This window comes from Arachis hypogaea, chromosome 20, assembly GCF_003086295.3.
Source record: "Arachis hypogaea cultivar Tifrunner chromosome 20, arahy.Tifrunner.gnm2.J5K5, whole genome shotgun sequence".
NCBI classification, from domain to species: Eukaryota; Viridiplantae; Streptophyta; class Magnoliopsida; order Fabales; family Fabaceae; genus Arachis; species Arachis hypogaea.
In genome coordinates this window covers 143,766,370-143,781,417 of record NC_092055.1, presented here as the reverse complement: position 1 = coordinate 143,781,417, position 15,048 = coordinate 143,766,370, and the positions used below count along the sequence as shown (strand labels likewise).

Sequence of the window (15,048 nt, the reverse complement as noted above, 5' to 3'; positions counted from 1 at the left end):
GAGTTTTCACAGATTTTATTTGATTTGCTTAAAACACTTTACAGTGATTCGTGTGTGAGTGTCTTGTCCTGTTGGATTTGTCTTTGTCACATGTCTCAGCAACTTGCCTCCGGGCCATGCTAATACCATTATTCAATTTTGCATACAATATTCCATCAATTCGTCTCCAAAATATTGATTGCGTGTATTTTTCTTCCGTTGATTAATTCTTCTATAATCTATAAATAAAGCTAATTGGCCACCACAACCACTAAAAATCTCTCCTTTTCGGTTCTTCTTTTCTATTTTCTTTTGGGTCTCTGCTTCCTCATTTTCAGTCTCAAGTTCTGCCCTTTTTCTTTAATTGGTTATTAATTACTTGGCTTCTCTCAATCATAGATCCAATAAATCTCCCAGGAACCACGGGGATTCCCTGCTTCTTTCGCTGAAGCACGAGATTCTGATTCTCGTCCAATATTTGATTTTCTCAACTGGGTTTTGTTGAACTTGTAAATTTTGTGTTGCTGTGTTTCAAAGTTGATTCCTTTTGACTTTTTGGATTCTGGGTATCAACTCTCTTCTTGCTTTGTGATTAGTCTCTCTTGTTGCTGAATTGGGATATTTTGCTTTGTCACTTATCAGGTACCTAACTCAATTGAACTTGATTGCTCAAAGCTTGTATCTTTGTTTCAATTTTTATTTGTTTAACCTTTTTTGTTCTTTACAGAGTTACGAAGCTGAAGCTTCTTTGAATTTAAACTTTCCAAAACCTTTGATAATTCGAACCTGAAAATGACGATTGTGAGCACCGCACCTAAGACTGAGAGAAAGAAGTCAAGGAAGAACAAGGCAATAGTTAATGAGAACGCTCCCTTGTTGCCTAAGACTCAAGAGAGTGATGCTGGTTTTGATGATTTCAATGGAGCTTCATTCTCGGGAGCAGTTTTCAACTTGTCAACAACAATCATTGGTGCTGGGATCATGGCCTTGCCTGCAACCTTGAGGGAGTTGGGGATGTTGCCTGGCCTCGCCTTCATAGTCTTCATGGCTTTGTTGACTGAGAAGTCAATTGAGTTCTTGATCAGGTTCACCAGGGCAGGAAAAGCTGTTTCCTATGGTGGCCTCATGGGGGATTCATTTGGGAAATATGGGAAAGCACTTGTGCAGCTATGTGTCATAATCAATAACATTGGTGTGCTCATTGTTTACATGATCATAATTGGTATGCTATGCCCTTTCCTTAATTGATTTTGTTGTTTGGGTTTATTAAAATATATGATTGTGTTACTAAAAGGATTCAAGTATAAAGGAGCTAAATACGTATGTGTTCTATGACCAGGAATTATGGTGTCATTTGATCTATTTAGCCGACCTCACCTAGTGGCTAGTGAGATGAGGCTTTTTTGTTGTTGATACATAGGATGGTATGATGTTTCCTGATGTATATAGTTGATTGCACCTAGTGGAACTGGCTGTGGTTAATTTGTTTTACTGTCATTGTTGTTTTGATGTTAGTTTCTGTTATAGGCTTAGGTTTCACGTATGAGTTTTTGGAGGCAACAGATCTAAGGCTTTCTAACTAATTCAGTTTTGAATTGGTGATATTGCAGGTGATGTGCTGTCTGGAACATCTGCAAGTGGAGAACATCATTCTGGCATCCTAGAAGGATGGTTTGGTGCACACTGGTGGACCGGGAGGACATTTATCGTCCTGTTTACAACACTGGCTATATTTCTTCCACTGGCAAGCTTCAAGCGAATTGGTGAGAGCTTTAGTCCAAGGAAGATTTATTGAGAACACTAGGAATTCTTAGACTTTGTTGCACAAGTTCTTGTTTTTACAACTACAGTTACATGCATATAATTGATAACATGTTATTGCTACAAGGGCTGTTCTTTGTCACCAAATTACTCATCGAAGTGTTTGTTGGAAGAGTAACGGCAAAATTAGATTTGCATTAAGGCTTAAGATGACTCAGCTTTCCCCCTTGTTTATTTGTTAGTAGCTTTAGTTTGTTCATGTTTCTAAAATACCTATTTTATGATAGAAAATTATAACTTCTTGAGGAAAAGTAAAAAAATAAAGACAGTGATGGACATGTATTCTTATTATGCGTATGATGTTGACCTTAAACATGTATTTGCGTATGATGTTAACAAATGGAGGTTTTTGATGCGTATTCTATGGTTGCAGATTCCTTGAGATTCACATCTGCACTCTCAGTTGCACTGGCAGTTGTTTTTCTTGTCATTGCTGTGGGAATCTCAGTTGTCAAGGTTATTAGCGGGGGCATTGCAATGCCAAAACTCTTCCCAGACATTCCCGATGTGACATCGTTCTTTAATCTATTCACTGTGGTTCCTGTGTTTGTGACTGCATATATCTGCCACTACAATGGTATTAGTACAATTGGTGTTTGGAAACTTGGAATTGTGTTAGAGCATGATGTTATTACAATTTGTCATACATTTAACTCAACTGATATTTGACTCTTTTCGTGCAGTTCACAGCATAGATAATGAACTTGAGGACTCCTCACAGATGCAAGGGGTTGTACGCACTGCCCTTGGTCTATGCTCTTCCGTGTACTTATTGATAAGCTTCTTCGGGTATCTTCTATTTGGCGAAGGAACTCTTGATGACGTGCTTGCCAATTTTGATACCGACCTTGGAATCCCTTTCAGTTCCGTCCTCAATGATGCTGTCCGTTTGAGCTACGCTGCACACCTCATGCTTGTATTTCCAGTTGTTTTCTATCCGCTGCGGCTCAACATAGATGGTCTCCTCTTCCCTTCATCAAGGCCCTTGGTTCTGGATAACTTCAGATTTGCAACAGTCACTGTTGGCCTAACTGGTGTGATCTTCCTTGGCGCAAATTTCATACCTAGCATTTGGGATGCTTTCCAGTTCACCGGAGCAACTGCTGCTGTCTGTCTAGGATTCATATTCCCGGCTGCCATTACTCTTAGGTGAGTTCTGTTGCCTGAATTCAATACTGGATTTGGTTTTCAAAAATGATTCTTCGTATGTCTTAAGATAAGTATCTACCCCAGCAGCTGATTTGCATAAAGGCTGTGGCCCTTGTCTCCATTAGAGTCCTGATGCGCTTATTTCGAGTATGCTGTGGTGCTAATCAGTCAAGTGTTTTCTGACCATGCAGGGACAGGTACAACATAGCGACCAAGACAGATAAGATTCTATCTGTGCTGATGATAGTCCTTGCAGTCTTCTCAAACATCGTGGCCATATACAGTGATGCCTATGCATTGATCAAGCAGAACAAGGGTTCTCGCGCGTAATCTGTGTTGCACGAGCACAAGTTCTGCCAAAACTGGCAGTAGAATCATGGTCAGCCTCTCACATGGAAACAACTCAAGTGGCAGGGGCAGTTTGAAAATCAGGGTTGAATAAAAATGAGAAGCTACACTCTGTACAAATTTGCTTCAGGAGTGTCGAGAGGCATGGCTTGCACTGTAACATGCATTCAGCCTCCCTTTGTCATGTGCTATCTTTTTGTGAACATGTAATATTTTAGTCCTGCTTGTAGTTTAAGATTCCTCTCTTTTTCTCTTTTTCCCTGAATTATTTTACTCATAAGTGTAATAATCTATTGTTGGCATTGTCATGTTTTATACAACCTATGAATTATGTTCTATATGCAAGTGGTATGATCCAAGAATTGAACATGACTTGTTTGTATGATCTCAGGTATTTTTGTCACTTTACCTTCATGATTGTTTAGTTTTAGTAGTTAGTTGACAAATAAGCCCAACAGGAGATTAAAATTTTTGTAATTGATATTTAATTATTTGTTTTTATTTTCACTTTTTTTTTTTTACCAAAGATAGGAAAACTCGAATTCGCAACTTCTTAATTGAGTATGGGGAGATTATGTCATTTGAACTCTAACTTGTTCGGCTTGTTTTTATTTTCACTTAAGAAGCAACTAGAATTGAATATTATCCACATATATATAGAGTAGTAGTGATGAGAAATCACAAGTAACTAATAATGGCGTCGTGCTCGTCCTATAGAAAGTACGAGATAAGGAAGAGAGATCCAGATCCCAAAAGATGCGCCCTCTTGGTCATCGATATGCAGAACTACTTCGCCTCCATGGCCAATCCCATACTCTCAAACGTCAACGCTACCATCGACCTCTGCAGGCACGCCTCCATGCCCGTCATATTCACGCGCCACTCGCACCGCAACCGCGACGACCACTCCATGCTGGCTGAGTGGTGGTCCGGCGACCTCATCCTGGACGGCACTCCCGATGCTCAACTTATGGCAGCCCTCCACCGCAAACCTGGTAAGCTTGGTTGAGTAATTAAATTAGGATGATGTAGGGTTTATGATTGAATATATGGAACGGTGCAGGGGAAGACATGGTGGTGGAGAAGAACACATACAGTGCGTTCAGGAAGAGTGGGTTGGAAGAGAAGCTGGTGGAGATGGGAATTAAGGAAGTGATAGTGACGGGTGTGATGACAAACCTCTGCTGCGAGACCAATGCGCGAGAGGCATTTGTTAGAGGCTTCAGAGTGTTCTTCTCCACGGATGCAACTGCCACGTCGGATGAGGAGCTTCACGATGCCACTCTCAAGAACATGGCTTATGGTTTCGCTTACTTGCTTGACTCCCACACCCTCAAACAAGCCCTCACTCACTAGTTCTATTACTTTAATTATATCTAGAACTTTCCACGAACGAGGTATATGTATATCCAGATCCTACAAATAAATATAGAGGAGCATTAAGGTCTAGGCGTCTAGCAGATTTTATAATTTGTATTCATTAATTAGTGTAAAATTATATCTAATGATATGAAATTATTTATTTTTTTTGTTAGTTAAGTATTGATCAGATTTTAATAAAAGTGCTGATCCTAGACTTTTTTAGAAGATGAAAACTCAGGTGCAGTCGATTTCCCGTGAAATTTAATGATTCTCAACTATCAACTTCACTTAAAGTCAACTCAACTGCACTCGAGTTTTCACCTTTTATAAATATATGTTGTCAGTAACGTAACCCGTGCATGTACACAACATACAATGCATTCTTGTTTGAACAAACATTTTGTCTGCTCCTAAGTAATCAGCATAGGTTGGCATACATGCACGAGTGCGTTGCATATTTAATTTGTTATTTTGTCACAAGATGCAGCAACAATCGATATCCTGAACCGCTTACATATCCACACCAAGAAGGTTCCTTTGGACCCAGCTTGTACCTTAGCTGTTTCCATTACACCCAATAATTCCGTACCACATAATTAATTAATAAAGGATACTTCATTTTTGCTTCCTCGTTTTGATCTCAGATCCAATCATTAGTTATAAAATAATGCTCTGTCTCTATGGTCTATACTATATATACCAGCTTTAATCATTAACTTGTAGGCATAGCCTTATTAGCTTAACTAATTATATAGGCACCATTATGGGACCCCTTGATTTTAATGCTCTGAAGAAGATGCAGAATTCTGCGAACGAACTGCTTCACTCAGCAGTAGTCCAAGAAGCACTGGTGCAGGAGCGGGAAGAGAAATGGTTGAAGGAGTTGTCGGATTCATGTTTGGGAATGTTGGAGGTGTGCGGAATCTCGAAGGACGTTCTGGTGCTGGTGAAGGAACACCTTGAAGATCTTCGATTCACATTGCGGAGAGCCAGCATAGGGGAGGCGGGAATCGAGGACAAGATGGCGGCCTGCGATTCCTACAGGAAGAAGCTGAAGAAAGAGACCCTCAAGTGTTTGAAATGGCTCAAGGCAAAAAGAATCACTACTCCAAGCATAATGGAGGTGGTGTTGGTTGTTGATGTTCTAAGGGAAGTGAGGTTGACCAGCATCTCAATTGTGGAATCACTACTGTCTCTGATTTCAACACCGTGGTTGGAGTCAAAGTCAAAATCATGGAGGAGGCGGTCTTTGTTCGCAGATGCCATGCTGCTTCAAAGCGCAAACAAGAGGCTTGCAGGGGTTCAGATGGCCATTCAAGATCTTGACCTTGAGTTGGACTGCATCTTCAGGCGTTTGATTCACACTAGGGTTTTGCTCCTTAACATACTCACACCAAATTAAATTAAGATAAAGACTCACATGCAATTCACTTCATATGAAGTTGTTAGTCGAGAAACGTTAGATAATTTGATATGTTTCAGTTTGACTAAATTGTTATCTAACGGTTCTCAATTAGCAACTTCATACGAAGATAACTGCATGCGAGTTTTTCTTTTAAATTAAACTCAATTAACCACTCACTCACTCTATTCTTTCATTTTTTTCAAATATAGTAACTGCATTGTCATCATTCTGCAATCAATTACCACAGTTAGTAGTACTCAGTTCATTCCTTTATTTTTTTATTTTGATATCAATCAATAATAAATTGTGTTAACTTAAAAACTTATTAGCTAGTGCATGTTCCAATTTGTCAACTAGATGTATGTATAGAGTAAATTAGAAGGAAAAAGACATAATATATATAAGCTTCACAAATCACATCTAAAAAGAATAAGATCTTTATTTATCTTTTAAATATGAGGTATATCCCCCACCTCTTAAGCTAGTTCTGATCCAATTATGTTGATGAGTCCCTTGTGTATCCAATATAATAATAGTACGTAAAATTAATGAATGGTGTTTTCCAGAATAGCACATATCACATATATGTGGTATTAGCGATGATAAATACATATATACTCAAAATATGGAGATTTGTGTTCAGTTATATATAGAGTTAGGTTCTGGAGATCATCTAGCTAGTTAGTTTTTTTTTTTTTTTATGGTTTTCCACGGTATCCCTCAGTCCGGCAGGCCAAGGACTAATCCGTCGCGGAACTGAGCTCCATTTAAGGGATTTACCGCTGGCCAATGGGTTGCTGTATGCAAAAGGCGGGATTCAAACCCCAACACTTCTAGTGAGCTAACCACTAGACCAACCTAATTTGATCTACTTTATCAAACGGGAATGCAGCTATCACAGCACTGTAAAACGTCTTTATGCTGCTGATATATGCAGCAATATCAACTAACTGATAGGAAATGGGCTTGGCCTTTTCTTAATGGGCCTCCTAGGTACATATCCATTACTGGATTTTGCCTTGGATCTATCAAAAGAAAAAATGGGAGCCTGGTTTGTATATTGGTGTATAAACCATAAATTTGATGGAATATGGCTATTATTAATTACTAAAGAATTTATTTTTTAATGGATATGAATTGTCCCAATTAGACTCAAAGTACATGCATGTTGGAAAAAGTGGGCCAGGTGAAATATAGACAAAACTTTTGCCTTACAATAATTTTATTAGCAGAAAATAATAAAACAAAATGCTAAGGATGGAGAGTAGTGTGAGAAATCATGGATCTCTCCTAGCTTATCATGAATGTTTTACTTTTCATGAGACAGAGAACAACATCTTATCATGAAAATAGTTGGAAGATGATTTGTGTCCATACAATGTTGAAAATACATTGGAATTTGCCTTGGATATACATGACAAGAGAAGATTTTAACATGTTAGGCTTGCTTTGCCTATGATGAACTCCACAAATGCAACAAGATCCTTTAAAACATGACCATTATGCCACGCATGCTGCATTTTGGTGCTCAGACAATGGCCACGTGTAATTGTGGTTAACATTTATTTATGTGGGTCACCACTCATCAAGTTACTGCTTGCTGCATGCATAGCTTGCCATACACCATATCTTATCCATAATCACATTGACTCAGCTAGACAATATACACAAGCTACATTCTCAACTCCACACACATTAAGGACCAATCAAAGTTTCTTAATCTATTATTCAGAGTTTTGGAATCAAATCAAATTATGTGCTTAAGGATAAGATAATATGAGAAGATGGATGGATGAAATTAAATGGAAGAGCAATAAATAATAATTAGGTATTTTATTGAGTGAAAATGCTGTTAAGTTGTGCAGATTGGTGGATGGCTGGATTATGAGAATGTCTAATAGAAATCTTATTCATTGGCATTTCATATGAAACAATATGATGTCAAATCTTCAGTGATCATTTGACATATATAGATAATATTGCTATTACTAAGAGAAACAGAGAGTGATCCATCTAAATTTGTAGAGAGAGAGAGAGATTTTAAAGTTCGTTATAATTAATGTACAGTAACATTTGTTTTTTAATGTTATTTATATTACATTTCTGAAGAAACATACAATAAGGCCTACTATATATTTCTACAACAAAAGAAAAAGAAGTGATTATTATTTAGTGACTAGTGTGAGACAGGGGACAAGGAATTTTGGCCCCACTTTGCTAACATTTTGTGAAGTACGTTTTAACAAACGCAAGAAAGTTGCAAATTTAGGTAAAGATGTTGTTTCTGCGGGTAATCTTTACTGGTAAGCCATGTTTGGGCACTGGAAAAGGACCATACTGTATTCCATCACCATTATTTCCCACAACTTGCCACCTAATTATATAAAGCAACCATCAAATTAAAGGGGTCAGCATCAATACAAATTTGACAAAATCTTTGATAACTTTGACTCTTTTGCCAAAACCATCACATTATTATTATTATTATTACCTTTGAAAATTTCTTCATGAACTCACACCTGTACTTATTTAACACTATTCTCTAATTAATTAGTCAAAATAATGAACACAAAAAAGTATAGTCATAGTCTCATTACTCATAGGCGTATATTTATTTTACATTCTACATTAAATTAACTCATCTTAATTACTACTAAATTAAGTGTGACCAAAATTAAATGATAGTAAAAATGAGTTAATTCAATATAAAATATGTAAAATGAATTATTTAAACATTTAATACGAAATACTTAGAAATGTCAGAGTCACATTCCAAATTAATAATATCTTATAGAATAAGGACAAGGTGAAATATGATGTGGTTTGTAATTGTGCAGAACTATGTGTGGTATCAAGTAAAACTTGCTCCCTTCAAATTTGACTTCTCTAACATCATGGAATTTGTCTGCAAATTGCTTGGACTATCTTCAAAAATTACTATCATCTATCACATGCCATAATTACCGGAAGAATTCATGTTTGAGAAGGAACTTAGCTTGATAAACAATTTAAAACAGAGTACACTAAAAAGAATAAAAACACGAGATTGAATTGAAAGGGGGGACGGATCGGAACATATTATGTTACCTTAGTACCTAACTAATTTTTTGTATTCTTTAAGAATTTTCTATTAGCAACTATAAATTTATTTGATGTACGAAGTTTACACGTAACTTAAGAAAACTTGTTGCATATTTATATAGTGTTGGTATCATTCTGAAAAAGAAAGGCATATCTATTTTATTAGTACTACCATTCTATATATGATTGAAAGGGACCTTCAAGAAGTGTGATGTTTTGAGTAATTGTAGACAAGCCTTTGCCTGTTAAACTAAATGACAACAAATTTTGATTGGCCAATATAGTAGAAATAGTGATCAGTGTAAAGTCCCACTCATTTGATTAATTGACCATCAACAAATAAAGATTAGGAAATATCTAATTTTTAGCTTAATTTGTGGGTTTTATTTCATAGACTGCTTAAATATCTACATTAGGAGTTTAATTAGAGAATTAATTTTTTTAGTTAATATCAATAAATTTTATTAAATTGTTTTTTATTTTAAATTTTAAATCTTAAATTCTAAAGAGATAATATTAAAAAATAAAATTTCAATAAAAAAATAGTTAATATTCACTAATTAATTAAAAGTTAGTTCATAATTATATCATTAAATAATACTAATAAATCTTATGGAAGATAATTTCTAATTTTTAAGAATTGGAAAATTTTTAAGTTAAAAAATAAAGTTATATAAAAAAAATTGTACTTAAATTTCTAAAAAGTGTGCATTTTACATAATATTTTTATTTTTAAAATATTTTTATTTTTAAAATATTTTTATTATAAAAATTAAATAATAATTTACATTCTTTATTGTAGCATTATTCTTGGAAATAGTAGTAGCTTATGTAAATATGCATGCATGGCGACAAAAACCATGCATGTTTGCCACGTATACGTATGAAATACGTAAACAGTTTAAGGTCGTCTTAAAATCCGGGAGGTCGTGGCTACTTCTTCCTGAAGACATGTATCGTATGTCATCAAAACCACACGCCAGTAATTAATAATATATGCTGAAATAATATTATAATATAAACATTGATAATATAAATAAAAACCCTATATTTATGAAGGACCACTTCCACATCTTAAGGAACACAGTATGTAATTATAGGACCACCCTCATTGATCAATTTTCCTAAAGTCAATTGAGAGATCTGAGTAGCTGACAAACTAATTATGCAAAAAGTTCATACAAGATCCAAACTAATTAATTGTATTATTGATCGAAAAAAATATAAATACCTATACGAAATAGTGAGATGATGAAGGAGGACAAGAAGCTCAAGCTTGGCTAGCTCATTCCCTGGACAAGAATGGATTCCATTTCCAAATGGCATGTATGTGTTTGGTCTCGGTGGCACCTTCACCATCACATAAACAAAGTAATTAACAAAAGTCAACCCTCTTTAAACATATTATCCACTATGTACATGAAATAATGTTACGTTGTACTAGCTAGCTAGCGTACAAATATAGGTCACGTGTTCTGATATCAAAAAATATATAGATGAAGATTCAAATAGGAAATGAAAAGGACTTTACCTAAGCATTGATTGATAACCTTATATATGAGATTAGATTTATAGAGACATATATTATAATAATGTGACATAATATATACCTCGAAGCGTGAGGGGTCGAATTTGTGTGGTTGAGGGAAGAAATCAGCAGAATGGTGAATGCTTCTGAAGAGTGGAAGGACCTTCCAGCCTTTGGGAATGTAGTAACCTTGAAGCTCCACATCTTCCACTGCTTCTCTGAATGTGAATGACAGTATGCTTGCACTTCTCAACGTTTCTTGGATTACCTGATCAAAATTAAAACATACACATACATATATTAATAATTAAAGAGAACTGTTAGGGAGCCAATGGTCTAAGTGTACATGTGTATAACGGATTATGAGTTAACAAATAAATATCACCCATAGTATTAAGAATAACCATCCGAGTACGATAATAAACATCTCATGTCATGAAACTACTTATCCCAAAAGCTTAAGTTGATTTTAGGGTTCAGTAAGGATCAAACTCTTGACCTTTCGGATCTAGAGCTCTAATACTATGTCATGCAACTGCTCATCCCAAAAGTTTAAGCTGATAGAAAAAGGTAACATAAATGGTTATATTTCTAATACTTCCTAAACTTCTATTGTACGCATTGTACAAATATTTCATTGGCTCCCCATACTTTTCCATAATAAAATTGGTTTAATGCATTAAAAATTAATTCAATGATTGATTAATTAATTTATTACCCGAGTAGTCAGTGGCATCTGCCTGGTATCATCCCAAGAAAGTCCTCGATTTTGTTGAGCTGTTTTGCTCTTGATTCCTTCATGTTCTTTCTGTGAAAGTTATTGAAAATTAGGATTGAGTAGGTGATGAGAAAATTTGAAGGATTATAGAGAAAGAGAAGGCATATTACTGTGACAGCTTCCAAGAGATTGGGATTGTCGTGCAAGTATTTGAGAAGCCAAGTAAGAGCAGTTGCAGTGGTGTCATGTGCAGCGAAGATAACACCAATGAGATTATCAGAAACCTGAGAATCAGAGAGTTTGTATTTTCCTTTCGCTTCCAGCAATTCTCCCAATAACCCTCCACCAAGCTCTCCACTTTCTTTTCTTCTTTTTATTAACTTCCCTATACTCTCATCTAGAAGCTTCCTTGCCTTCATTATTCATATTAATCAACAATTATTCATTAATATGTGCTATATCACCATAATTAATTAGCTGATTACTTCTATATATAGGTCTTTCTTTTTTTATTTTTGTACAATAAATGCACTATTTTATGCACATTTTCACTATGTATTTGAGTCTCTACCAATTAATTAAACACATAAACCTCTCATCAAGCTTAGAATCATAAATATTTTAATATGATAAATTATTCTTCTAACCTTTACCGTATCTAATAATTAACAAATTAAAGTTTTTTTTTTCCGTTAAATAAGAGTTAACTATCAAAATCAGATAATGATATTATTATGTCTTTGTTATATATCATGTCTAAAATAAGTCAAGTTTTTAAAGATTTTATCGATTATTAGTTTTGGTGAAAATCATAAATGGCATTTTTTTCTTTATTTAAATATATAGCAATTTAATATTTATTTATAATATATAAAAGCTGATACCAATTTTTTTCACAATGAATTTAAGCCATCTTTTCTTTGCTAATAATGTCACATCAACAATTCTAATGATTTGGCAAAACATTAAAATCAACCAATCACTATTTAGTAAAATATTTTAAAAAAATTAAAACAAAAAACTTTTATCTACTATTATTCAATTGAAACATCAAGTACTAATTAAATGTAATAAATATACATTAAAAGTGTCATAATAATGATAATTATAAAAAATTTCAGTTACAAATATTCAAATTCTACAACTTATACATATTAACTCTTACTACTTTTTATTTCTTAATCTCTTGTATTAATTATCAAAAATTTCTTAAATTTAATATAACTTTTTTATATATTTTTCATTCTCATTCATTCATTTTTTTAATTATTTACAAAAAAAACACAAGAGGTAGGAAATTAGAACTCTAAGAATTAATAAATACAAAACACATTACTATAAAGAATGATAGGAAATTAAAAAAATATTTTAAGTAAAGATTAAAAAAATCAATTTATGTCCCAAACATCTAAAGAATGAAAATAACATTAATATATGCAAACATATAAATAGAATTCAAACAAATAAAAAAATAAAAAAATATTTTTTTATAAACAAATTAATTATATAAAATAAAATATAATTGATGATAAGACATAGTATTTATATGACATGGTTGTTGAAATAATAAATAAAAATGACATTACTTCATCGTAAAAATATAATTTTTTTTAAATTAATATGTATATATATATGGTATCATATACCATTTGAACTATAATTTATTAGCAAAAAAACACCCTTGTTTACTTAAAAGAAGTAAAAACTCAATAAAAGAAATTTGTGATACATACCTTGATTGCTTTCCAATAGGAAGTTCCAGGAATATGTAAGGGATAAGAGTTGTAGCCTTTCTCCAAGCATCGATACAGTTTGCATATTTCTTCCATTTCTACCTCCATTGTTCCACCAAAGGCCGATACTGCAGCCACTTGGAAAGCATACTATATATAACAAAAAGAAAATAAAGGCACATATACATACATTAATTCTATGCTTGGGATAATAGGAGAAAGTCTCACGCGCCATACTTTTATTAAAATTTAATCAGTATCTAACTAATAAAGAAAGAATGTATAATTTTACACCATTAAATATAATTTTACATCATCAAAAATATTAATAATGATTAATTAATAATTACATTTCATAAAAATGTGCTGGTCTTCTAGCACTACTGCATAATATATACCTTTTTCATCTCCTGCAAGGTGTTGATGGTTTTATTGGTCCAAGTAGGCAACAAATCGAGGAGAATATGCTCAACCTCGGAGACCGAGTTCTTGATTTTGGAGGGCAAGAAAGAGTTTTGAACGAGTTTCTTGAGCATGGTGTGATAGGCGCCTTGTTGGAAGAACACAGCTTGGGGGCCTATGAGCTTCTCTTTGCTGGGTGGATGTCCTGCTTTAAAGAGATGCGCGTGGCTCACCAGCACCACTCTTGCCGCGTCTGGATCTGATATCATCACGCACGGGCAGCCCAGTATGTGCGTCTTGAATATCTGCCCGTACTTTTTCTGTCTCTTGGAGAAGAAGGAATTTGGGTTTTGAGTGTAAAGTTTGAGAGTCTCTCCAAGAAAGGGCCAGCCCATGGAACCGGGAGGCAAGTACCACTCTTTATTATATTTGAACCGCTTCCTCCATTGGATTTGGAGGAATAATCCTCCTATTATTATTATCATTGAAAACAAGGACACATAATAATAAGCAGAATGGGTAATAAAACATGAAATAAGTTGCATGATGGTGGACTTGATACACAGCTATATATACACTATATAAGTAGCTAGGTGCAAGCAATAAACAGAGAGGTTTAATTTCGTGCTATATTGTGTGGCCAATTAAGTTATGCACTGTAATAGGAAGAATGAGACTGAATTATGTAGACCAAGGAGATATATAGGGCTATATATATACACAGAGCCACAGAAATAGAAAAAAAGAAAAAAAAAAAAAGTACTAGTAGTCGGTTAAGTGAGCGAGTATGTGAGGTTATATTATATTGGTGCAGGTGGTGGTTTTATAGAGTGGCAAATCGGAGTTGGGACATGCGTCACCACCATTGTGGGAACACCTTGAAATCGGTTCCTCTTTTTCCGCCCAAATACAATCATCTTCTAACATGCTTTTATCATTTAGAACCGACCCTACACCTAGAGAAAATATTTTTGAACACTAAACTCTTGTAATATGTCTTCATGTATTATTTTAAGAGGAGTGCGAGGAGCAATAATTTTCGTAATTTGTAGTTATCAAATAGTTATTAATAATATTTTTAATGGTGTGAGATTTTATCTAATAGTATGAGATTACTCACTTTTTTTTACTAATTACATGTTGATCAAAATCTAATAAAGTTTCTGCTCCTTAGACTTTTTCTTATTTTAATATCAATTTTATTTTGACATTTATCTATATTGTCATTCGAGTAACTTAGCTGTTGGCAAACATTTTAGCTTTATTCATTTCTAGCTATTCAAATATTATCTCATTATATTTTATGTAACAAAAAAGATTTGCTATATATATATATATAACTAATATTACCAAAGGAGAAAACCTTTTTGTATATTGATATCTAGAAAATTTTCTGTAGTCTATTATTATTTATAAAGAAATTTGTTTCCACGGTGACGAGCAAAGAGGGAACATTTGTCCCATCCTTTGCAGACTTGAAAAGGTATTTAAGTTGGAATACAAAGATCATCTTCAAATGTGA

General features: G+C 34.2%; 4 protein-coding genes across 4 annotated transcripts; 3 read left to right on the top strand and 1 right to left on the bottom strand.

The window, feature by feature from the left end:
* LOC112783653 (amino acid transporter AVT6A) lies at positions 1-3,666 on the top strand. The gene is made up of 6 exons (XM_025826687.2): positions 1-621; positions 707-1,201; positions 1,590-1,742; positions 2,174-2,377; positions 2,484-2,949; positions 3,141-3,666. Exons 2-6 carry the CDS (start codon positions 772-774, stop codon positions 3,277-3,279), a joined length of 1,392 nt encoding a protein of 463 aa, XP_025682472.1. The 5' UTR covers positions 1-621; positions 707-771; the 3' UTR covers positions 3,280-3,666.
* A 213-nt stretch (positions 3,667-3,879) lies between these two features.
* On the top strand, positions 3,880-4,831 carry LOC112783655 (nicotinamidase 2). The gene is made up of 2 exons (XM_025826689.3): positions 3,880-4,292; positions 4,361-4,831. Exons 1-2 carry the CDS (start codon positions 3,992-3,994, stop codon positions 4,651-4,653), a joined length of 594 nt encoding a protein of 197 aa, XP_025682474.1. The 5' UTR covers positions 3,880-3,991; the 3' UTR covers positions 4,654-4,831.
* LOC112783654 (uncharacterized) lies at positions 4,567-6,324 on the top strand. The gene is made up of 2 exons (XM_025826688.3): positions 4,567-4,694; positions 5,456-6,324. The coding sequence occupies exon 2, from the start codon at positions 5,456-5,458 to the stop codon at positions 6,059-6,061; it is 606 nt and encodes a 201-aa protein (XP_025682473.1). The 5' UTR covers positions 4,567-4,694; the 3' UTR covers positions 6,062-6,324.
* A 1,776-nt stretch (positions 6,325-8,100) lies between these two features.
* LOC112785166 (abscisic acid 8'-hydroxylase 2) lies at positions 8,101-14,514 on the bottom strand. The gene is made up of 7 exons (XM_025828611.3): positions 13,523-14,514; positions 13,125-13,274; positions 11,562-11,804; positions 11,392-11,481; positions 10,756-10,941; positions 10,377-10,495; positions 8,101-8,438 (listed from the first exon to the last, which is right to left on the bottom strand). Exons 1-7 carry the CDS (start codon positions 14,069-14,071, stop codon positions 8,330-8,332), a joined length of 1,446 nt encoding a protein of 481 aa, XP_025684396.1. The 5' UTR covers positions 14,072-14,514; the 3' UTR covers positions 8,101-8,329.
* Between the last annotated feature and the right edge of the window lie 534 nt (positions 14,515-15,048).